Source organism: Egretta garzetta, unplaced genomic scaffold (genome assembly GCF_000687185.1).
Source record: "Egretta garzetta isolate BGI_Z169 unplaced genomic scaffold, ASM68718v1 scaffold514, whole genome shotgun sequence".
NCBI classification, from domain to species: Eukaryota; Metazoa; Chordata; class Aves; order Pelecaniformes; family Ardeidae; genus Egretta; species Egretta garzetta.
Window position 1 is genome coordinate 626529 of NW_009259483.1, and position 26398 is coordinate 652926.

Consider the following 26398-nt stretch of genomic DNA (forward strand, 5'->3'; position numbering starts at 1 on the left):
TATTATGAAACTTCCTAAGCAATCTGCTGTTTTGCTAGTAGGCTTCCAAAATTATATCTGGCACCCACAGATGGTGACCTGAGTCTTCAAAGCAACTAATTCTACCTTGGGTGTTCTCTGTTCTGCCTAGGACCTCATGAAACATGCCACCAGGAAAACTTCACGCACAAAAGGGTTGTTATCCACGGGTATAAATCTCTGGCCTACCCTTGGACAAGACAAGAAAGGAGAGATGACTAGGTCAGAAGAGGAAAGAAAGCAAAGGGACTCGGCAGGTTGGGGTAATTTCTGGCTGCTCCTCAGACTTTCTCTGGGACACCTGAAAACATCTTTCATCTTCTCCATGCTTCTATTACTGAAACTGCAGAACGGGGAGGATACTTAAATGCATCCATCCATATTACAAAGATAAGCCCAGACAGACTACGAGACACTGACATACTATTATAATGGGGTTAGAGAAGAATTTTAGATACAAAAAGGGAGGACATGTTCCTTTTTCATGAACACTTACTTTCATTTATTTAACTGAAAGAAGAATAAAAAATGAAGGCTCCTCTGAAAGAAAAACATTCCTGTATTGCTCTAATAACAGATATCTGCTGCTTTAGCTACTGTAAATAGTGGCATTTTAAAATGCATCATGACAGTCTCGCAGGTAGATTCCCAGATCTCCTTGTATAATCAAGGACCACTCCTTGTTAAATGTCTTCTCCAGCCTTCTGTGGGCCTAACCCAGAGTCCAGGAAGGTCTTTGAAGCCCATTGGTCGCTCAAGAGCGAGGCCAAGAACTGAGAGCTACACTGGCATGTCAGGGCATCTGTCACTCAGTTATCATTTTTGACAGAGAAATAAGCTTTTAAGAGAACTGTATTTTTTAATGGCTCAGGGTGCCAGAAGGATTCGCTTCTTGCAATTCTGTACTACTTCTGGCTTTTCATTTCCCTTTAGAGCAGCACCATCGCTATGATCATTACCCTGAGCTTGCAGGTTTTTGCAGTCAATCTTTTAGTTCTGAAACATTAAACCATGGGAAGATGTTCAATGTACATTTTAGGGGAAGGGGGTCTAATTAAAAAGCCTAGATTTGCTCACACGACTTGCTGGAAAAAAACCCCAATCTATCCAGTTCCATCCCTCTCCCACCTCTCCTTCCATCTGAGGGTGCAGAGCGTACCCCATCATTTGCGTGTGAGTGATGAAGCAGCTCAGCAGTTCCAACGTTCATTTTGCTAGCTGTTATTGTCATGTCTTACGGACTAGATGTACGCGCAATACGTAGAGCTTCAAACAGTCACGCAAACCACAAATAAATACATAAAATGCTACTGGACAATGAAAACCAACTGTCACATTCCTAGTGGGTCTCTATACTGAATTTTTTTCTAAGCCAATATTAAATTGGAGAGCTTCCTAATCAAATAAATTGTTCCTTTCTGTTGTATGATACACGGAGTTCAAAACTCTCCATTAGGCTGTGCTTTGTTAAACAAAGCACTGCTGCAAGAAAATGTAATGATTATCAGTGCAACTTTGAAGTATCTGGAGAAACCTTCCCTTAGCCCAGTTTCCAAAACTCTTCAACTGCATTTCACCCACTGACAGGGAGAAGACTGCATCCCAGATTAGGGCAACCAGTCAAGAACTCAGAAGATCCATTTTAAAGGTCTTTTCCTGCCATAGGAAAGGAACAGAAGTGACAGAGAACTCTGCTTTTGACACCAGCAAGCTGTTAGATTTAACTTTAAGAAACCTCACCCTTTGTCACCTTCTTTTCTTAGTAATCTCTCCTGTAAATTGCATTCCTTCTCCTCCCAAGGTTGTGGTGTGAGAATAAACAGACTAAGAATTTTGCTGCACTCTGAAGAAGGACAGGGCACAAATACCTAAGAAAGCTTTTAAGGGAGATCAGAAATTCAAGGCTAGAAAAATCCAGTCAATTTCAAAGCAACATAATAAATGAGATTTGTGAAAAATCTTCTAAGACAGCGGGATATAATGGTGTTGTTCAACCAAAAGGATCAAAGATTTCCGGGAAGGCTTCACACCGAAGCTGCTACTTGCCAATCCGACAGCAGCTCTCGGCAGTATGCTGTCATAGGCTAAGACCTGTTTGTGTGTGGGAGCTGAGGAACAATCAATGGTGATATAATGCTTACTCATCCTTCTAGATCGTGGGGTTTACTTTTTTTAGCCTAGATACCCACATGGGGAAGATGGTTAAGCTACTAACACTTCCCAAGTCACAGACTTGCTGGTTGGCACCCAGTGACTCCTCTTCCAGTGCCATAAATTACCTGCCAATTCGCACATCCCTTTCAAAAGTCCATTTGTAGAAGCAGCTAATTTGCACCAAAACCAGCTAGTCCTATTTATTTATTCCAGGAATACCTACAGATTTCCCTTCTCCATCAGAGCTCTCGAAGCAGCAATTAGGACCTAGGTTGTAGATAATACAAACAAGTATTTCAGAGACTTTCAAGGCCACGTTTCACAATTAAATTTTCCCCAAATCTCAATATCAGAAAACCTCATGCTTCCTTTATCAGGAGCCCCCTGCACTTTATTTCAAACAAGCAGGTTTGGGGGTTTTTGTTTGTTTTTTTCTAATATTATTGCATCTGAAAGAAGTTTTTGGATAGCAACACATAAACACAAATTAAAATGAAAATGCTGGGCCACGGCATAAAGAGATACCTATTCTTTCTGCCACGTAAGACAGCCTTACTACAAACCACAGAGCTTATCTGACTAGGAACACCAAGTGATATATAAGCTGCTGAAAACAGTCAGGAACACAGCTTTGCAAATCAGATTAGACATGACCTTCAGAGGTGATCTGCCACCACAGCACCCAGGAAGGTCTGTATGAATTACAAAACCACAGAACCTCTCACTCTGCAAAGCATGGATGGGTTTGATCCCACCATCCAAGCACCAATGTTCACGTTCAATATTCGCTACCTTCTCCTGTACTTCAAGCACAGGGAACATTCCGATCTTTTCCCGCACCCCCAGGCAAACTGGCCCCCTTCTGAGGATGCGTATGTATGTTAAAAGCCTTTGAGACGCAGGAAGGTAGGTTAAAGAAAATCTCTGCTCCTCTTATACAAACGAAATCAGAGCTTTGCAGAGTTTCATACAAGAGTCTTGGACATAGACAACAGCAGTCTGGATGATGACTGTCTAGGGGTGTTGAATCTGCAATAATTCTTCATCTTCTCTGACAACTGAAGTTCTTCAGCTAAGCCAAAGACAGCCTACAAACAATCCTGAAATTGGCTATAGGAACTGACATGAATATTTCTCAGTTTTCCTATTGCTAAACGATTACACGTAGTCTGGGTGGTGAAAGGAGACTTCCTAGACTAGACAGCACGACTGTAGGCTCCATTTCCACCTCCAGCGTTAACTCTAAGAAGATCTAAAATGCCTCATGTTTAATGCAGAACCAAAATATCCCCATCTTAAAAAAACCCAAAAAACAAACAAAAAGAAGAAAGTCACCACAACCACACATAAGAAACCTGGTGTAAAAAAGGAAGAAAGAGAAAATGGGTTGCTTAGAGGAAGACTATTCTGTCACAGTGAATAGATTTGAAGTTGGATAGATTTTGATATACACACTCACAAAAAAAGAAAATTATTTCTAACCTTGACAATGGAAACAGCAGAGCCCTATCTGAAAAAACAACCTCAACTGATGTTTAGGTTTGGAGGCAGTGTCATATACAATCATAGTTAGTTTGTCTTTGTATAGCTATCATATAAAAAAAAAACCAACTTAAAATACACAAGCCCCTGCAGCTGTCTGCAACCTTTAAGTCTTGCCATTTCAAACCTACATAGCAGTCATATAGTATGAGAGGGCATTGAAGAATTTCAAATCAATTATAATAAATCCAGACAGTAGACAGAAACAGGTTTCGCAGAACACATCATTGACTTCAAGATTCCTTACGTAGCACTCTTAAGTACACAACAGCAAGGGCCACAGAAATCACTTTGTGAGTTTTACGACCTTATATGAGCGCTATCTGCCAAATCTATCCCATACCCATCATCTGTGGTTGAGGTTAGGATTTCCCCGTTCCCTCCTTTGCCCCCACTTTGTTCAAACGCGTATCATAATTTCGTATCAAAAATCCTTCACAACATGCTGTGAGAATTTTCAGTCATGTCACCTTAATCTCAGTTTTCTCATTCATTCACTTGGTTGGGAGCACACGTGGCCAGGACAGAACAATTTCACATCAATGCAGCATTTTACCTGCAATATTCTTCTACCCTCAGCTACTTCTCCAGCTCGTGCTTTGCACCGACTGCCAAACAAGCAACACAAGCTGGATTTATCTGCAGTCCAAACAGCCCGAGACTTCCCTTTAATGCTTGGTCTCCGTAGGATGGGAACTGAGGAAATGTAAATTGTACTACTAACACTGATGAAACATATTATGCCACTATGTATTTGGTTTTGCCTCTCTGACATGTGTGTACGCTCCCCTCCATCTCGTTCATTAGTGCATTTTGGTTTTCTTCTTCTGGAAGATGCAGATTAAATCTCTATTCAATCATATGAAATGGCAACAGAATTACTTATTTTACTTTTCTGCTTTTAACAAAACCAAAGAACAATAGAAGGGACAAAATAAAGTAAAAATTCATCTGTCTTGGATATATCCGAACTTACTCTGATGCTGTCATGGTTCACCGTTTAAATAATGATGCTTTTTTTTTTTTTAATATGTTAATTACATAAATAGGTACTTAGGAACTACTTAAACAGGAGATTATTTACCCCACTGACTGTAGAAGCCCATGTGTCAGCACATCTGCTGCTCAGGAAGATTAAATCTGTTCACACAAAACTCATGCTCTCTCTTGCTAATGGGGAAGAGGTTAGCAGTGCGAGACCTGAAGCAGGGGCTTTGGGTTTTATCCAACAGGCCTTTAAGACTGGCACAATGGATGTGGTTAAGCAAATATCTCTAGATTTCTAAAAACCCTGTATATACTTGCCCAGGCACTCTGGAAAAAGAAATAGGATTTTTATTCAGGAGAGTTTTCTATGTGTGTGTTTTAATTTCAAAAGCTTCTGCTCTGTGTTATTGAAGAGTAACAATCAGGACGCCCAGCGGCCCTTGGAGGAACTGTATTAGTGTGATTATGCACCTTTAAGACCAGAATGACAATGCTGGTTCATGATGTTTAGAAAGAACGTACCGAAAACAGCTCAGTTACAGTTATCTTTGCCTTGGTTCACCTTCCTGGCTGCTGTTGAAGGATCTCTAGACCATTATTTTAATAGCTGTTCCTGGGGGCCTATCCACCACTTACCACATTCATTTCACGCTACCTTCCCATCATGGGCTCACAGGGAAGGGTAAAAATGTCAGGAGGCTTGGGAGGTGCAGAAAGGGATTGCCAAGACCACAGTGAATGAGAAGAATAGAAAACACAAGCCAAGTCTCCAGGTCCAGCAAGTGCACATCAAACTTGCTCGGGAAGAACAAGCTCTGTCTGCTTCCACCTCACGCAGGCATGAAAGTCAAATTAATGTTCACATAAGATGAATGAACAGTTAGGGCTGTTTACCTCATAGCTATTTTTTTGCAAGTATACTGCAATAGTAGCAATTTACTGAGTGGACATTTAGCTTTAGCTAGAAAGGGCAATGCCCTCCATACCCCCATAGGGCAATTTGGAGCACACAAAATGAGCTACTGACCCTCCTATTATTAATGGCAGTGTTAGGTTAACAGTTGGATTTGATGATCTTAAAGGTCTTTTCCAACCTAAACGATTCTGTGATTCTGTTCCGTGTCAGCCTCTGGCAGCACGCGCCTGTTCCCACGGACTTCAGAGCCTCCCTAGGTTAAGCTGGGCTTTGCAAACATCCCCTTCTCAAAGACATCAACAGCCACTTTTTCAAACCATGTACATGGAAATGTGCAGCCAAATATACATACCCCAAACACGTGTCGCATGCCCAACAGAAGCTTGCCCACACACGCCCATTCACAGCCAAATGCAGTATAAATAACCTCGCTATATAAATAGGCTTGCTTAAATGAAGTCTCTTGCTTAAATAAGGCTGACATAAATACTCTTTCTTTTATGCTGCCTGTTGCATCTCATGTTTAAGTCTGGAAAGTGGCAACCATGTTGGAAGGACTGAAGAAACCCCAGCAAAGCACGTTACCATCCCAACTCTGAAAGTCAACGTATATGAAGGACAGGTGAGCTCAGCATCCTGATGTAACATATCACTGGTGAAGATTTCGTGAAAAGAAGAAAAGGCAGGCAACTTTTTTGTGTGTGTGTCTCTGGGATATCGAGACAGATAAAAATTAGTAAGACAGGCAATAAGAAATTGCAAACAATCAGAGGAGATTGCACTAAAGCAGCAGCCCCCACAAAACCAAAGTTATAAAAATAAACCTTACATTCTCAGTTGAAAAAAAAAAAAAGTATTAGAAAAAGAAAAGTAACTTTCCCCTCTTTCTCTGCATCTTTAGAAGGACACCAGATTAATGTCCATACTTCTCACTATGCTCATGTCTGTATTCATCAATATGGCTTTATGGACATTTTCTGTCTTATCCTTTTCAAAACATTTCAAGAAACTGTTAAGACTGTTTTCTCTGAAGATGGGTAGGAAGGACCAGCTGTCAGAAAGGACTCTCTGAACCTCCCTCCAGCAACCCTACTTCACATTCAGCCCACACACCAGGCCCAGCTCTATCAGTGTTCTGGCTCATTTTGTCAGGGCTGTTGCATCTGCTCAGAACTTCCTTCCCACTAATGAGTCTCTCTCTAATCGATCTTCAGAGTACATATTTCTTCAGTCTCAGTCATCCATGAGCTAAAGAAGCTATCAATACTGCAGCATGGCCATGCTTGCCACCTCACAGGCAAATCCCACCTTGTACTCGACCTCCTCATTGAACTCTCTGCTCTTTGCACATGGTAGGTGGAATGATTACTTCATCTTCCAAGTGAAGAGACAAATTTGTAAAGGTCAAGCAATGCAGAGGCAGTTGCAACAGTGGGTACAAACTCCCAAGTTTTCTTCTTCCTTCATTCCCCAGCCTCTGAAGCACAAACACATTTATAGTGCTAAGCCAGTAGTATTTCTACCTGTTACATTACTGCTTGATTCAGGGTTGGACCATTTTCATTTCATTTCATTAATGCTTTCCTTTAAAAACATTTCAGAATTGGTTTTAAAAAAAAAAAAATAGGGGTTTAAAAAGATTTCAGTCTTCCTTAATCATGCAGGCATATATTTTCAAAGCAGTATACCAGGAGTATTCCACGTGACTCCCATTCATGTTAAAATTAGAGTCACCAGAATAAACCCCATATGCTGCTTTGAAAAGGTACTGCAACTTGTCCAAGGAAAATTTCCGCAGCTTAATGGTGCTTGCACAATTTTTCTCCCTGCTTTTCTTCCTTTGATTCCTGAATATATTTTTAACAGCCTCTTTTTTTTTTTTTTTTTTTTTAAATAACACTTTGTACTATTTGGAAAAGTAGGAAAAAGTGATTTGCTGGTTATCTTGGTTCCTCTGCAGCCCTTTTATTTTATTTTGAAATTATCAGTTTAATCAGAATAGCTTTGCTCTGTAGTATGCAAAGCCTCCAATATCACTCTTTTTTGATATGGTCACAGCAGACAACCTTTCTATCGGAGCCGCAGCCCACGGTGAGGTCTGGCTGCCTTCCACACCTAAGCTGATGTCCTGTCTAGTGGGGCTCAGTATTTCTGTGTTAGCCTGAAACTAATTTTCACATCTGGACAGCGAGGAACTTTTTTCCAGAAAGGCTGAGGCATAAGCTCTCCTTGGCAATAACAGCACGGCTGCTTGTACTGAAGCCACGCAACATGAACGTACAGGTTTCTATGTTCAACGTCCCAGTCTCATGTGGATTTTTCTACCCAACACAGAGCATGTGTAACATCTGTGGCAGCCGCAGAAGCCTGCCCACCCACCCAAAGCCAGCTGCAGTGCTGGGCTTGCCGTGAGTACAGCGTGTCCTAGTTTGCCTTGGTAATCACAGCGAGCATTGCATATTCTGTCTTCATGCATGCATACACTGATAAATGCCAGTTGATTATTAAACCTGTCATTTACGACTATAGTCTTCCTGGTCACTTGAAAAGAGAGAGAAATTTTTAATTTCTGACAGCTCCATCACTGCTCTCTACTTTTTACTGCCTACTACCGCTGTGCATGAAGAGGAAGAGATTGTGCACAGAAAGACAGTGTGAATGACATCTCTTCATTTTTTCCTCATCCGTCTCATCACTGTCCCAAATTGCCACACATTTTCATTTCAGCCATTTACATCAAGAATGCAGCAAACACTGCATCTAACCACTTCATTACTTTAACCTTCAAAGGATGTAAACAAAGGGAAAATATTTTGCTTAAATGTGGAAGGTGCTTCTACCACAGAAAAAAATCCCCCAAACATCTCCTTGCTAACAGAATCATGTATCAGGACAGGAGAAAAGAAACCAAGACAGGGTTGCCCCGTCATTAAAGTACTGACAAGTGAGGTGTGGGCTAAGTTCCCATCTCTACTCCTGATTTTCCAGGCAACATACAGCAAAATATAATTTATTTATTCTTGTTATGCAATTAAAAATTAGTTAACACCACCTTGCCTTTCTCCTTTTTTATCCTTTGTATGTTCTGTCAATTTAAATGGTGGTCTCCTTTGGTCAGAAACCCGTGCTTAAAAGAAAAACCTGAAACTTCCCAGGACGATGGAGTGACAGCTTGCAATGGAGCTTTAGCTAAAACAGGTCTGTGTACAAGACAAGCACTTAAAACAAAACAAAACAAACAAAACCCCCACACAAACCAACAAACACCCCAAAACTCAATCCACTGGTAGCCAAACATCGCTATGCAATTGCTACACATATTGCCTGCTTTAAGCATGAGGCTCAAATACACCTCACACTAGTGGTTAGACAAGTTACCACATCAGCCAAGCTGCAGTAGCAGCCAGTGGTAAATATTTAGTAAAACATACTTACCTAAATGTTAGCAACAACATTCTGGCAAAAAGCTTTTGGCCTTACATTTCTGAAGGAGCTTGAATGCCCCTAAGTAACAACAGCTCATCTGTCAGAGCTAAAACAAGGTAAAACTGCTTTAAAGGGGTCAGTGCAGTTAATGGGGAAAGCCTGACTTCTTAGAAGTGGCTACTGCATGCATCGCAAGGATCTCTTGCGCTTTAACTTTTTAATTAGAAAAAGTTTATGAGATTGGTTGATGCTGCACCTGTGTTTGTTTTAATGATGATTAATGATATGAATTACTACTTCTCCCTGTTTCATCCTGGATAAGAAAGTAGATTTTACACATAAAACTACAGAATAATTCAGGTTGCTAGAAAGCTGTAGGCATCATCAAGTCCTGCAGACACAGCAGAGCCAACTCCAAGCTTAAGTCACGTTGTTCAGGGCCTTTGTCTGGGTGAATTTTGAGTTTCTCCAAGGAGGAAGATTGCATAAATCTCTTGTGCAACCTGTTCCAGTGCTGCGCCAGTATCAGTAGTTGGGAATAATTTATCCTTCTGTCTGATCAGTTTCCTTCACTGCAACTTGTCTTTTCTTCTTTCACTGTGTACTTCTGCAAAGGGTATGCATCTTCTCTACAGCTTCTTGTTCAGACAGTGGAAGATACATCTGGATGCACCCTCCTCCCCCCAGCCTTTTCCAGGATGAATAAATCCAGTTCCTTCACATTCCCCTTGAACACGGTGTGCTCCATCCCCCTTAATCGTCTTGGTGGCCCTTTGCTGGACTAGCTCCATTTCATCAATCTCTCTCCATTACTGGGGCACAAAACTGCACACAGTCCTCCAGCTGCTGCCCGACAGGTGCCAAGTTGGGGGGACTAAGCCCTTCCTTTGGCTTGCTAGCTAGGCTTTAGCTAACGCAACCCAGCATGCAGTTAGTCCACACCACATACGGGTGCACTGCTGATTCCTCAACACAGTGACCATCCTACAAGCAAACACGTACAATCGTATTTGTAGAACATGGAATTAGTCTTTCTGAGTCCTCGGTTTGCATTGGCAATCACCCATCCTCAGCTTGCTGTGGTGCAAAAATTAATATCAAAGCCCTGGCCATCATAAAAATCAATACTAGATACTGAAGTGTTTCTCTAGGACTAAAACCAAGAAGCGTAGAGAAGGAAATTAGAATCATCAAGTTCTTTCAAATGATAATAACTAAAGCAAATTGAGCAGCTATGAAACATCCTGTTCTCTGGAGCTTAAAAGCAACAAGGCAATAAAAAACCCCTAACCCATGCAAAGTTTTATAGAGAGATGTTCTTTCTCTTCTCCCCAAGTAGAACCACCAATTTAAAGATTTTGCTTGAGCTGGTACCTTAAAGATTTTACACAGTGAAGAGCCATTTAGGCCATGTACATAACAGAAGCCATTTGCAAGCTACACACATACAATACCTTCCACCTGTGGTTTATCTCCCAGATTGGTGCAGATAGTTCTTTTCTCTAAGTAAATTAAACTTTGCAGCCCACTATATGCAGAATTAGGCGAGATAAAAGAAAACCCAGTTCTCTGCCGTAGTTATTAAAATGTTGTATTTACGCTGTTACTCATGAGGGAGGACTAATTTTGTCCAGGTAGCTACATTTTTAGGAATAAGAAACACGTCTGTGCATGTAATTTTGACTTTACAATTTTACCATAGCTGCCAGTAACCCCCATCCTGGCTTCAGAAACTGGCTTCCAGTATTCTATGACCTCAAAAGTCTTTTCTGATCTCTTGACAGGAGGTGTGGCTGTGCAAAGTAGTCAGCAGGTACCACATCTACAGAAAGTGAGAAAACTCATTAACACCTTCCTTAAGACAGGTGGAAGCAGTGTATGAGCCATGCCATTGCTCCAAGGAAAGGGGACAGGGAGAAGGGAAGACTGGGGGAATAAATCCTGTTGGAGGTCAGAGTATTGAACAGGCAGAAAGGCTAAAGGAAGCTTCACTTAGAACAGAGAGAGAAATCCAGCAAGATTTCTACATCCAGTCACTACTTTATGTGTGTGCTTTTTTAAAAAAAAAATCACATACAGGCCTTAAAATGCAGAATAAGTATCAGTTATATGACAACCAGATCCATTCAGATTTTAAAAAAAAAAATCGCCAGGAAGAAACAGCCCTTTAACAACTTCCAAATCCCTAGCTTACATAGAAAAGAGTTCTTGGAAGGAATCTGAAAATCTTGACAGCTATGAGATTACATCCTTCATCTCACACATCTGATTTTACAGAAATAAGGATGTTCCATTTTCCTACTTGGTGACTTTTGAGATGTTATTTTCACTATGAAGGGCTGATCAATTGCTTCTGAAGAGGCCGACAGCGTAACAATGATGCAGTGAGTTCTGTAGTTTCCCTTGGACTCTTGGTTAAGTAAAACAAAAACTTCTAGGCAGCCTTTACTATTCAAGCAACTGCAATTTTTAAGTTCTTGCTGCTGAGATTCTCATATCAGCAACACAACAAAGATCAGCCGGTTTCGCCGAGACAGAAGACTGATGCTTGAAATCTGAAGATGCATCTCTAGAGAGAAAAATTACCATAAAATTCAAACCATGTGTGGAAGCTATTTCCCCAGATGCTTCCACTCTTCTAGATGCAGACTTGACATTCTTGATGCAAGGATGGTTCTTGAACATTTCAGTTTCAGGGTCACAGCATGAGTATCTTCAGCTGACATGGCAAGATCTTAATCAGCTGCACTAATGTCTTTTTCAAGGATCCTAACACAGAATTTGCTATTTGTTTCTTCACCTGTCTCTGGTGATTGGGTTAATATACTTACATGGTATCAAATCTCTCTCCATTCCTGCACTCAGCTTCTGTGGTGATATTCCTCAGCTTTCATATGTATTAGTAGGGGCCTTGCTTCTCTGCTCGCCATGACCAACATATAAAGGTAACTTGAAGAACTGGGAGGGAGCCTATCAATAAATTATCTTTCAGTCATCAATAAATCCACAACATTTTTCATATGGCTATTCAGATTGACAGCGTAGAAGTGAAAGGGCAAAGAAAAAAGGGCCTTACCACCTTGAGAGGCACACACAACACCTTCCATCCTCCAGTAGGCTATTTTGCTGTCACTGGAAAAGTGGCAGAACCCAAGTTCACACGTCCCAGCTTCACTACCATTCCCAAGGAACGACTGCCCCTGCTGTGGTCTCAAGCCCAAATATTCTGTGGGGCAAAACCTAATACTTCCTTCAGAAAGTACACGCTAAATCCCTCACCTCCCATCTTCCTCCATTTTCCCACTCATCCAGTCTCTGGGAACTTAAGGACAATTCACATTAGCACACCAAGGCCCAGTTTAACTTAGAGAACCGTTGTGCAGCCCACATAGCACTAACTGCTATAGCTGCTCTACTGTCGGTGACCAAGGTAACCTATGGAAAGCCAGCAGAGGCAGGTACCGCTGCTGGCCCCGTGCGCACGGTGCAGACATGGCTTGAAATTGCTGGTGCGCATGAAGGAGAGGAGAGCCCGCACACCGCCTCTTCCTCACACTCCGGCTCCCAGCAGCCCTCCCCTCCTGTATGCCTCTATCGCAGCCAGTCTCAATTTACACTGGTACATTGGGTAGCAGGATCATTTTGTCAGAGGCTGGCCAGTTACTTCATGTGCTAAAAATAGAGACATGCAGCAGCAGCGACCGACTGGCAAATGCCTTTTTAATGGTGACTGACGTATTCAATCAAGACAATAGGCGAGATGTAAATTGAAAACAATGAAGGACATTTGTGTAAGGACAGATGAGATGAAAACAACAAAGCGTCCTGGCTTTGCTTACAAGACATGTATGAAAGATTTCTGCTGCTCTTTTCAACCACGGTGCTATTTAGATTACAATTACTTAAAGCGAACCAACAATAATAGGAGCTCTTCTGCTACTCTAAGAGAGGCTATAAAAATCTCATTGTCAGCTGCATCATTCATCACGATAACCTCATTTCAACTGAAACAAAATCTCTGAGACATCACCTCCCCCCTCCCCTTCCTTCCCTTTTTTATTTGCCTATAATAAGGTCTATAGTCTGGGGAGCTCTCGGGCTGAATTCCATGCATTGTGATTCACAAAATGAAAATCTGGTATTATATGCCCACTGACATTCACATCAGCAGCAATTCATGCAGCAAAAAGCCATATGCCATGCACCTCTGATTTAACTGTACTACAAAAAACATAATCCTAGAAAGAAGAAATAAAAATACAGAGACAAGAGTGGTTCCTGGGATCTGATTATTATCCACACTTTAAGACAGGAATGACAAGAGCAATATCACAAAATACGCTGTTTTGGTGACAGTTCCAGTTAGGTTATATCATTTTCCTTAGTGACTAACACACTCTACATGCAAGTGAAGAATTCTTTCCCAGTGCAAAAGGTTTCTACAGAGTACAAAAAAAGCGGTTAGCACAGATAACAAACGCTCAGTGTTTCTCCTCTGGTTATCAGGCTTTCCAGTCAATCATTTTTCTGAAGGCTGAGATGTTTATTGGTTTGATCAGCACCCACAGAGATGAAAATGAAGAGCGCTTTGAAAATATGAAGTACCAACAGTTTTAAAAATTGCCATCTCCAGGGTGTTAAGCAGACCCGTATGCATTCTACAGTAACACACAAACTTCATTAGAAAGCTGTGGGATAAAATCCACTCTGCCAATGACAGCTAGGTTTTTCACAAATAAGACATTTCACTGCTGAAACCAACAGTGACTTTCATCACTAAGGAAAGATTAAGACAAACAAGTTTCTGATCAAGGAATGGATTATACAAAAATAGTCTTTTCCTTTTTTTTTTTTTAAATAACAGATGTTTTGTTGAGATACCCCTTCCTTTCCTTGCTTTTTGCTTGTAGAATCCATCTCTTTCTTAGCATACCCATCCTGGCATATAAATGGGCAGAATTTCAGCTTTAAAATGCTTTTCTTCTAAGCCTATGCTCTCCATGAAATCATTGCATATGTGATCACTGGAGAAGGATAGTTCAGCTACGATAATAACTAGATGTGACCCTGCTACTAAGGACTTTTGAAGCCCCTGGCAAAGACAGAAAATAGTAAAGATACTGTTGTTAATGTAAAAAAAAAATAATTTCTTTGAACTAGAAAAATAGTTCATAAGCTACAAAGTGCAGAGACTAAGGCCAAGTGTTGCTCCTTACTGCTTCATTATCCAGATTAAGTACTCATAAATCACAAATTAATTTTTTAAAAATGTATTTGCATTCTTGACAATGCTAGTTAAGACTGAAAAATTTTCAAAAGGAAGCAACCAACTAGATTTAAAAATGCAATATTCTTATTCAGTTCCTTTGAGCTTGACAGTCCCAACCTTCGGGGTATGAATATTTAAATCCAGATCTGATTTTTACAGACTAATGCCTCAGTAAGTGGAAGACCGCATCTCTGGCGTCTTAAACAACCCTTCTCAGGTTCCTGCAGCCAGAAGCAGCAGACAAGTAATAAACTGGCTTTGACAAACGCAGTGGGACGCATTTGGAGATCTGGCAGGTGCAGATAAATGCACAGAGATGGAGAAGACTCAACAGAGCCATTCCTAAATGAACAGCCAATGAAGGAATAAACTTGCAATATGCAGGCCATGAAAAGCACAGAGGGAACACTGACCAAATTCTGGGGAAAGATCTTAAACAGGCTCTCCCTACATCACATTAAATTGCACTGCTTAAAACACACCCTTCTTAAGGAAGCGGTTGCTAATGGAATAGACCTGACAGCCTTCCTGCACCCAAATTATGCTCTTCTAGGAGATCCCCATTGTGTTTGGAGGGTGGGGGTTTTCTTCAATTAAAAAGTCCTGTTTTTTTCTGTATAAGCTATGCAGCAGACTTGCAAGATGTTAATTGCTATATATTTTTTTATAAATTCACGCGTTACACGATTAATGATACAATATATTTATAGCCATTATCTGTTTCCAATAAAAGTTAATAAAGCGCTAATGGCCTCAGGTGTGAAAATGTGGAATTTAATTTGTGCTAATCTGCCTAAGCCTTGAGAATAGTGAATTCACTCTATGTGAGAATAATTTATTTGCGGTATCCCTGACTGATATAAATAAAGCATTGCCAAGGGAAGGTGCAATAAAGCTAACAGAAAAGTGCAATCATTCCACTAGCCCAGCATTTCCCACAGGTAAAATGCAAACAGAACAGCCTTTCAAAGCCTCCCTCAAAAGAAGTTAAATTCATCTGCTTCAGACTGGTGAAAAAACACCCATAAGAAAACAATAAATGCTTTGGAGAGCATCTGTGAAGAGCTACTTATCATTCCTTTCCCTCCTTATCACTGAAAGGAAAAACAGGTGACAGACATTTACAGACTGACCAAAGGATTTTACTTTCAAGTTTGTTTGAATTAATTTTTCTCCTGTTCGAGGTAATGGTTCTTTCATGCTCCCAGAACTATCATTTGCCGTCCTCCTTCAAGCACCCCTGTAAGGGGGTGGGAAAGAGGGGCACAGACACAGAGGGAAGCACTACCTTTGGGGTGGAGCTGAGATGGGGTGACGGAGGAGGCTGGAGAAAATGGCCAGACATCCTGGTTCTGCTTCTGGCTCTGCTGCTGCTTCACTGCCAAGGCACTTGAGCTCTGGGTGCCTTTTGCCTCCTTCCTGTAAAAAGGGGGTTTACCAAAACTCTGCAACGACCAGCAAAATGCAGAATATTGTTAGTGCCACTAGAAGGGATCACTTGAGCATGCTAGGAGGTCTGCTCCTCCTCCAGGTGTGCAGCAAGGGCCTGCACTTCCAGGTCAGGCATGGAGCTGCCATGCCAAGGACCAGCACTAGAACAACAAGGCTGTAGCTGGGGGCGGAGGGGCATTCTGGACAGGATCCACACACAGTTTGCTCCTGGAGTGTCCCCAATTTGCAGAGGACCCGGCAAAGCCAGTGACAGCTCCTCTGCTGCATTGCTGCTCTGACCCTTCCCAAATGATTCTCTACACCTTTGCTTCCTTATGGGTAACTCGCATTATCTGATGGTGGTGTTGGTCCACAACACGTTCCACACAAAACACCACTCACACAAGTACGCTCCTTAAAAGCCTGCCCTTGAACACTTAGTCATATTTTGAACCTAGCCTTACACGATTATTCATCCTACAGCTGCTGAAAGCGTGACAACACTAGAGAAGCTGAGAAACCTGTGGCATGGCATTTCCAAACCGTCAGTGAGCAAGGAAATGGTATTTTTCATTTTTATGTTATGCTTGGTTACCTTTTCTGTTATCTTGTCACAGAGCAAGGAAAAATGTTCACAAGGTCTGAGCATGAGCAATAAACATCTTTTGTGGTTATCAAATGCCTCAGTGTTTGCTTTGGTATTTAATTACAGGACTCACGTAGGGCATTTATTGTTTGCATCTGCTGCCAGTGTGAACAATGTCTACTCTACTGATTACCACACAAGACAGTTTGTTATATGTATACCTGTCAGCGACATATATTATCATCTTGCTGAGCAGACCCCACTCCTGCACCGGGATCCAGTGCTGAGGCTTGGTGTGTTGCTGAAATAGCCAAACACCGCATGTGCAGTTGCTCAGGGTACCCAGGCCTGCCACTGTGAAATGAATGCTAGCTTTGCCAAAATGCTGAAAACAGAGTTTTGGGGGTTTTCCGAGAATGTTTTTCTTATTACAAAATACATTTTCACAGAACATTTAAAAGCTGGTGTTTTATGCTATGATGATCTCAAATGCATGGCCAGCAGGCAAAATAAATTAACTAGAGTTCTCAGTAATGAGAAAAATGCATCGGTAGCATGATTAGCCAACCTCATCCCACTTTCTTATTCCTTAAACCTGTAGTTTCAGTGAATGCAGTAGATTTTGATTTCAAGCACCATACACCACAGGACTTACAATTTTTTTCAGTTTTGGCATCCCCTACTTAACTTCAGCCATGTTGAAATGATAAATCTGTGTCTTGTTATGACTAGCCATTTTTGGCCATCTAAAAACCTAAAAGCAGTTATCATTTTGCCCATTCTCCACAAAGCAGCTTCAAAATCTTGGTAGGTGAATTAAATAATTTCATATTGTTCCTTCCACACTGGGACTGGAAGCAGTAATTTTTATTCTTAATCTTAAAATGGCACTACACTAGTCACAGAATTAGCAGATTGTTCATACTGTTCTTCAAGTCTAATAAGACAAGTTATGGTTGGCCCAGCAATTAAAATAATCCATTTGCTCACCCTTCTTCACATGCATGTGAACTTCAAATCTACAAAAAGTAGCAGACTAAAATCTCTGGAGAACAGAGGTAAGAGGACAATATTGTCCCCTACATAATGTCCTGCCTGTGGTCTCCTTGTCTCATGAGAAATAATACATGCATTTTAAAGGAAGATCACTAACAAGACAGCAATCTCAATATAAATCCTCATTAAGGCCATGGAGGTGCATTTACTTAAGTACAACTAGTGGTGATCAAGGAAAAAAATTCTATTGGGAGTATGCTTTCATTTGGGCCCATGGAAGGAATTTTACAGTGGGGCGGTTACCTTGAATTCCACCTACCATCCTGTTATAACTAAACAAAAAACTCCCAACCAATTTAAGTACATCTTCGTCTGTATGGCAGCAGGGCCTGATTACCCTGATCAGACTGTAGGTGGTCCCTAGGTGAGGGAAAACTGACTGATGGGCACCTATTTAAATGGGCAGGGTGGTGATGAAGTTTTCTAGATGCTAGAGTGTGAGGTAACGCAGTTCAGCTTTCTTACAGTCAGCACCAACTCCAAAAATCAATACACAACGCTTTCTTCTGCTGCAATAAAACACATAGAATTATGTAAAGCTTAGAGACAAGATTATATTTTCGAAGTCATAAACCATGCTCTCTGCTCACAAATGACTATGGAGGACAGAGCTTGTAAAGTGTTCTTTGATCGTCTGTAGGCTCAAAGGAAAACAAAAAGGTTTCAAATGGAATTGTTGCCACTTGCATGTCTGTCTATCCAACTGCAACTTAATTTCTCTAGAAAACCCACCAGACATGAATTATGTATATCTTAAAATGTTATAAAGGCATAATATAAGCTTAGCTGCCTGACAGAATTATTCTATTCAGACATCTACCAGTATATTGAGAGACTGTAAAAAAGGTTTTAGGTCTGACAGTAACATACTATCACCATAGAGATCCAAGGAGTTTTTCTAATGCAAGAGTTGACAGAAGGTGTCTGTTTTAATGAATGAGAATCAGAGAGAGAAAGCATGAGATCAAAAATGTTTCACTAAAACACCACGAAATTCTTCCAACGATGAGAAAAGTACTGTTTTAATTATTTTTTTTTAAGTTTTAAAAATGAACAAACCTATATGAAGTCTCCACAACATGGACTGAGGAACCACAATGGCGTGGTGTGCCATTTTGCCATCAAAAGAAAGTCTTAATCTCATGCTTAAAAAACCCTTGAGAATCGGCACTGAAACCTGAGGGGAAGTATTCAATCCCTTCACTTCTTTCAGCGTGTATCATTCTCCAATGCAAGAGAGGAGGAAATAAATCTCTATATGTGCACACAGACCTCCTACAGCCCCTCAATGTACAAGCTATTGTGATTGATCAAAAGTTCAAAATTAAACAAAAAGCTCTTTTTCTTCAACTATGACTGAAGATCAAAGTAAGTGGATTAGCTTTTTAACAGAATCTCCCGGTCTCAAGACTTACCATACAATACCGAGAGTGTCCAATTTTACTTTGGAGATTTTGGGGGAGGAAAGGAAGAAGAAGGAAAATGAAAGATCCCATCAGCCAGTAAGTGGTAGCAAAGTGGTGTTTCATACATTACCATGACAATCAAGTTACCGAAACTGGAAAATAATAATACAAGGGGTAAAAGAGAATTTTTCCACAGTAACTAAGCTACTGCATCTTGTAAGGCCTCTCTTCCCATTCACTCCTGAAAGCAGGGGCTGAATGCTCCCTGGGTCCACATGGCCTTCGTCTACCAAGTTTTCAAAAATAACTGCATAGAAACAGGTACCCTTAGCACTCAGGATGCAGAAAGAATACTAACATGCTGTGATCACCAAAGCCTCTTACCAGGTAAGGATTAAAAATGGTGGTGGTTAGTTTGGTAAAGCCATCAGCACTGGCAGCTGTCACCCACCAACCAGATGGGCAAACCTTGGGTACCACTATGTAATGTATCATCCCCCACCACTTCAGAAGTGCTTCACAAGCCCACACAACAACACAGTTTGCTTCACCTCACAGATCCCTTTAGACATTTATCTGCTGAGTAATGCACATCACCACCACGTAATTTGAAGTGCATAAGAGCACAAAAATCTCCTTATGACTAAAAGAAAGGACTTAGATAAGCAGAACATATGCAAGAGTTTAATATTTTCTCCCCTTTACAAAGACAGTCACAAAATCAAGAGTGATTTCTGCAGGCAGAGATCCTGGGTTCATCTCTCATGCACCATAGTGCCACCACCAGGCACAAATCCTGGCAGCATGATGGCAATTGTTTCAGATTTGCCCCATGGAGCTAAGGATCACCTATGTCTTCAATAACACATGCAGTAGGACCTACCACCCGCCTTGCTGAACCTGAAAGAGCTGCTGGGTCAAGTCACAGGATTTTCAGTAACAGAAAGGACAAACAGCAAACTAGTCAGATCAGAGGAGAAACTACCTGATCTTCCATAAAGCTCTACAGCAATGCCTAACACTGGAAAGGAGATTCCTTTGTTTATTTTTAGTGTGACCTTGGCTGTTGCTAGAAATCCCCCAGGATTACTAATAATATTCCAACTCAAGTTGTGGGAAATTATGTACACAAGTTTTTCTTCTACTCTCAACAGAAAGTCTGTAATTAATAGGTAGTCATTAATACATTTGTTTAAAACAACCACATATTATGAAGTAGTCTCAAAAAAGTTGTAAAGCCCTTGATTTTAGTTTTCTATACGGTTCGGTGAATTATCTTGCTCTTGCGTCTTCTGCACTCCTGGACCATTAGGTAAGAGAAGTGTGTCAGAAAGTCCATGCAAGAACAAGCCCCTAGGTCATCTAGCTATGACAGCACGCATTTTAGACTTCCCTTCTCTCTTTCTGCCTGGGCTCTGGTACTTCTGCCAACTATCTTACCTAAAGGAGCTCAACAAAGGTTATTCAACACTGTGTCCTAAGGATTCACCTTCGCTTTGCAGTGGAAAATGGACATTTAGACCACTTCAGTAATAGACAGTTCCAATCAGAGGTTAGGCACAATCATTCTTACTAGCTCTCACATAATATTTGAGTCTTGTGACTTCAGAGCACTTGTATGGCACATGCTGACACGGTGCAACAGTCTCACTTTTCATTCTCAACCAACACCTCTATAACCAGGAGCCAGTCAAAAGATCCCAAAGATAAGGATGCCAACTGGCCACAAAAGCATGAGTTTGTCATTCTTACAAAATGTCAAAGATACTTTTCAGCCTCCTGGTAAGTTAGATGGTTAAAATAGGATGTCTATGGACCATTAAGACAGAAAGCCCTGTTCTCCATAGCTTTGGTGATAGTCAGGAGATTGGCTGAAACTACCCGAACTCTGTCTTACAAGAAAAAGGGTGCAATACTGAGGGGTTTTTTTGTTGGGGTTTTTTGTTTGTTTTTTTGTTGTTGTTGTTTTAGCAGGCTAAACTGCACAGCACTTTGTCAGGATTGTGTCCACTCTTGAATATTTTATCATTTTAGTGCTCATGTGAAATGAAAGGGATGCACAGAATTATCACTGCAGTACTCTCTCTGCATTATTTACAACCTTAGAGGCTGCAGCACTTCAGCATAATATTGCTAACATAAAAAGGCAGAATTCCCCCTCAAGCCAGGTTTTTAGTTTCACAGTCTGCAGAGCAACATGATGGAAAAAGGTCTGTGAACCTCCCTTACACATCCCATCCCCTACCCTCACTTTCTAAATGCTGGCCCTCTGATGTGCAAAGAATCTCAACAGATGAAAACTCCACAGCATTCAGCAGAAGTGTGATCAGTAAACCCCTGTGCCTCTAGGGAAGAATACATGGCCTTGTTCCACCATCCTGCCCAGTTATTCCCACACCACCCTTTTTCTTGCCTTGTTAAAGTCCTCTGATGTTGCCCTCATTTCCTTCCATGTCTTGTTCAAGAGCTGAATGCAGATACAGAAGAACTCCTCGAATGATCTGTCATGGGTGAAGAACATGGGATGGAAATCGTTGCAGGTCTCACTGGCTAAAAACAGAAAAACAAGGAGGGTGAAATAAAACATGTACAGGCAGGAGCTTCAAAAAAAAAAACCATAAAATACAATCAGCCACAACATTTAGAAAACACTGTAATTGAGAGGAATCCCAGTTCTAGTAGCAAAGGATGTCAAAACGTTATCCCAAAAAGCCAGTCTTGTTTTACAGTCTTAAAGTCAATGAAACACAGTACAGAGCTTGTCTGCAGGAGACCAGCAGCAAAACCAAGAGGAAGCAACTACCTGTTTGCCTGAATATTCTCTCAATGGGTGTTTTGATTGTGCCAAGTTTTGTTGTTCAGGCCAGGACAGAGAGACATAGGGAAGAAGCACAAGTTTCCTCATCAAAACACCAGTCTTCCCCACTACTAACAGCATGTACCATATTGCCTGCTGAGAACCAAACACCAAAGCCCATCAGTCACAAAATAGTATTAGATCAATGTACACATTGAAATGTGAAGCTCTGCTGACACAGCAGATGATCTACCATATTGTACATGGATATACCACAGAGGTAACCAGAGAAATCTAGACAGACATACAGACGAGAATGTAACTGATTAAATTTGTTCTTTGAAAATAACTGGAAGCAAAAGAAATGGATCTTCTGTCATCTGTCCCTTAACTGAGACAGAAAAAAAACCCCAAACCCAAAGCCAAACTTCCTTTTTTTCATCAAATACTGGCTTTAAAGAAGGAAAAAATGAAAGAATACTATAATGATGATCCCCAAAACGAAAAGTACAGTTTGGCAAGACTGCTGTGAATCTCCTTCAGTGAAAAATGCATTTTCAAAATATAAGGGCTGAAGCAATGCTGACCTCTGGGCACATCTGAGCAACCTGGGAACAGAAGGGGCTTTAGCCAAGGACTGAAAAGGATCCTGAATCCCTGCCATGACTTGCAGGGCCACCTCAGTAGGTTGCATATCTATGTTCTTAAAAAAATAATTTAAAAAGTCGACTAAGCCTTTCTTCATATACCCAGTCCCCAAATCTCTCAGCTTCGGCTTTCACCTCTGCATGAGTGCTCCCTTCAGACTTTTCCCTCACATGCCTACACAGCAGCATCTTCCCTTACTTCAGGACCAAACAACCACTGCTTAGGCAAGCTTCCTCCTCTGCAAGAACAGCAGAATTATCAAGCACTGGGATAAATCACCCTTTTCCTGAGGCTGGATCACTGTCTGACATCTGCTTTCTCTCAGTGGAACTGGAGAAATTAGAATTAAGACTCTTTGCAAGAGAATGTGAATGGCTCAGGCGGGCTGACTCCCTGCATCAGCTGCAAGCACCTGGTCCTGATACCTCTTCTAGACACAAACCCACCCTTTCAGCATGTTTACTACCTCTGCTGCACCATAGCTCTGCCATAGGCACACCAGTTGTGCTTAGAATCACCTGAACCCTCAAAGAAAAAGGGTTTCTGATCTTTCCCAACATGCAGTATTCCAATTATAAAGCAAAACTCTGAAGCTTAATTGTAAATTTGAAGCTTAAATTAAACATCAGATTTACTAAGATCTAATCAATTCCTCAGCTACGTAGCGAGGACGAGAGTTAATTTTGGAGCACAGGTTTCATTCTAATCAAATAAACTCCATTTACTTCAAAGGATGTGCAGTCAAGGGGGAATTAGTCAAAGCAGGGACCTATATTTATGAGGCACGACTCAATCCCTTTAAAAGAATAAAATGCCTCAAGGCATGATTTTCAGAGCACCTTCAGCTTCCATTCATTCCACTGGAGCTGCAAGGGCTCAGCACTTCCAATAACCAGACCTTCAGCCTGTAATAATGTCAGAGACACAACAGAACAGATTCTCACAGGGCACTTGTTTTTAAGTCATGAAATACTATAATGATGAGAAGAAATAAAATAACACCAAGCAGAAGAATGCAGCCAGTACCGTCACTGTATAAATCACAGCACGAAACAAGGCAATAACCCTCGACGCACACTGGCCTTTCTGATCCTCCTCAGAGCCTGAGCTTATCATGGATCCTGCTCATAAAAATCAATAAATCAAAATTAATGGAAAGGCTAGGGATTCTCAGGAACTTGACCACCACTTCTAACTCATGCTTCTTACGATAATCAGCCCCAAACCGTATCTACTAGGTTGACTGTTCTGCATGCAGAATCAGAGGTGACACCTCCCCCCACCTTTTTTTTGTAACTAGGCAAAATACTGTGGTTTATGTTTTCAGTCTGACAATGAAAGAGTAAAAAAAGTCAGGCCTGTTAGAAAGCAGGATCAATGTCTTAAAGCACAAAACAAATCCTAAGAAAAAATCCAAAACCAAATGATAAACAGCTTCTTCTAAATTCCCACCAGCATTCAGATGGTAGAGGGGGGAAAAAAAAAATCCATACTCTACTTCAAAGGTAGCTTCTTGTATGTCTCAAAAATTCTATCCAAAATAATACAATTAAATGGAAAAATCACAAATTAAGCACATCAGCAATGTTTATATTACAGCATATCTACAGGCTGCAGCTCAGGTCACGTCCATGTTCTGCTCAGAGTGCTTAAATATCTAATGAAAGACAACCCTTGTCCCAGTACTTACTTTCTCCTTCTGACAGGTAAGATGAGGATGAAGGAAAAGGCAACACCGTGCTACGAGTGGTTTCCAGACCAGAGTAAGACCAAGTCACAACCTGCGGTCTTACCCCACTCTCCTCAGCCCCAAGTCAGCACCTCCAGTATCAGAGCACTGCCTCTCTCTGTGGAGTGGGCAAATTTAGAGGCTGCTCAGCTTCACAAATTAAAAACTTCTTGGATTTATTTTTTCACTAACTTGCAATTTGACTAGTTGTAAACTGAAACAGAGGTCCAGCATGAGAATAACTTGGAGACCTTCTACATAAAAGCTATGTGCAAAATTCCTGCCCTTAAGCCCAGCACTCTCTAACCTTCATTTTCACGAGCAGGGACTAACCATATTTATAAGCACACAAAACCACACACACAGCTGCAACGCAGGGACACAAATCATCATGATTTTTTAATAACATCATCAAGTTTTAATTACGCCTCTGTGAGATCACCTTCGAAAGGCAAGTCACAGATGTCTGGCCTACATAAATCAGGTGAAGATCTTGTTGATTTTCCTTTCTTGGCACAATTCTCGGAGCTGTAGATCAATGTGCCACCTCTCAGGATTCAAGTAGTCCTTCAAGTTTCTAGCTGATCTATAGCTGTGACTTTGAGGAAGAAGCTCAGTTCATTTCTCATTGTAAATTGCACTGGCAAAAAAAAAGAGCTAATTTCTACCTGGGAGTTTAGTGGTTCCTTCAGTGTATATTTTTAGTGTCTACCCAACACAATTTTGTCTGTCAGTTCATTTCCTAAATTACAACAAAGACATTCAAGCATCCCAGACTGTTCGAGCGGTAGACAGATTTGATATGTTATGTTGTTCCTCTGTGGATTAGTAGAAAACAACAGGAAAAAGAAAACAAACTGAAAAAGAAGAAGAGTTATACCTTAATTTTTTACCCCATCTCTAAATGCCTTTTCCCCATGAGAAACAACATCATCAGGGCCAAATTTCTTCTAGCTTTCTAGCTGTGTCAAGAACAGTTAGGTATTTGCATATTTGCATAAGCCTGTCTTGGAAGGGCACAGATTACATGATGATATTTCAATAACTGTTTGACTTGAAGTGCAGCAGAGATTTAAATTTCAAAGTTGCTGTGGTGAACACTGACTGAATACAGACCATAGGGATTTCTGCCTGTGCGACAGACACCAGGGAAGGACAAGAGCACCACACCAGACACCAGGCTAGAGTGTCACCTCACTGTCCAAACCAGTATGAACAAAAGGCCACCAATTCAACAGAAGCTGCTTGAGAGCTGGAAGTGCTGACTACATCTTTCCCCCACCTTAAAAAGCAGGCTACGTGTAGATATCTATAACTAGTTTCTACTTGGAAAGGGAAAAAAAAAATTCTATCTTAGTATTTATTTTGTGCAATACTTGGAAGTAACACAGAGATAACCCCTCCCTCCCCCCTAAAGCTACAACAGCAGAGACACAAACATACACCTCTCTAGGCAAGGTACTGCCCTTGATCTTAAGAAACCTCTGCTTTCTTCCTGACTCTGCTAAACTGCTATGTTGATACTAGACACTCATCCCCCACCACTCCATTAAAATGGCATATGGTTGCTCTGACCTCCACTGTGAAGTTCTTGAATTCAAGAAATGAAAAAGGTTGTATTGGTGTGAAAGCAAAATAACAAATAGCCATATCTATCATGAAGAGGAACATTTGAAATTAGGAACCATCCAACCCATTATTTTCAAAATCCATTCATGATGCTATAGGAGGGACAAGTTGAGGTGATTTAAATGGTCATTTTTCCATAAATTTAAGGCTTGGACCCATCACATTGGGAATGCATATGAAAGACAATCTACTAATCACAAATGAGCTACCTCATTCAGGGATGTCAGCCACGTACAACTGGTCTACAAAATACAACCAGAATAGATTTGATTAAGTAGATAATAATTAAAAGTGATAATGTTGCTATGTATTCTCAAATGTTTCAAGAGCAGGCAGACAACTTCGATCAATCAAATTATTTAGTCAGCCATATAAATATGGTCACCTGGTGTTAATGCTGTCACACATAAAGGGACAGACAGACACCTGTGGTGAGGAGTAAGTCTCTGTGCTGGGGGTGGTATTAAAGGATCCTGTGCACCATGAAACTCATCAATAAAAGCATCCTGAAATTGCATCAGCACAATTTTGAGATGAGGGAAGCAGTGATGAAGACCCCCGGGGAAACTGGTTTGCAAAGTCCCCAGGGTGAAAGGGGTTCGAAAACATCTCCCTGTCTGAAAGGTACCTGGGACCCACACGATCCAATCTTCAGAGAGATCTGTGCTTTCTATTACTGAGCTGCTGCTTAATTCTGGGTGAGTCATTCATCCCCTCTGTTGTTTTCCCCAATTTCACAGAATGGAGATGATAATATTTGATCAGAGAGGAGGCGGGTGGAAAGATCCATTCCACTTTCTGAAG

General features: G+C 41.0%; 1 protein-coding gene across 2 annotated transcripts in view; it reads right to left on the minus strand.

Moving 5' to 3' along the window:
- The window catches only part of ELMO1 (engulfment and cell motility 1), a 314062-nt gene that overhangs the window by 84421 nt on the left and 203243 nt on the right, over positions 1–26398 (minus strand). For both annotated transcript variants that reach the window (XM_009637203.2, XM_035892761.1), the window contains exon 16: positions 21205–21341. In XM_009637203.2, coding sequence (XP_009635498.1) covers positions 21205–21341 — 137 coding nt within the window. The remainder of the gene's footprint in view (positions 1–21204; positions 21342–26398) is intronic.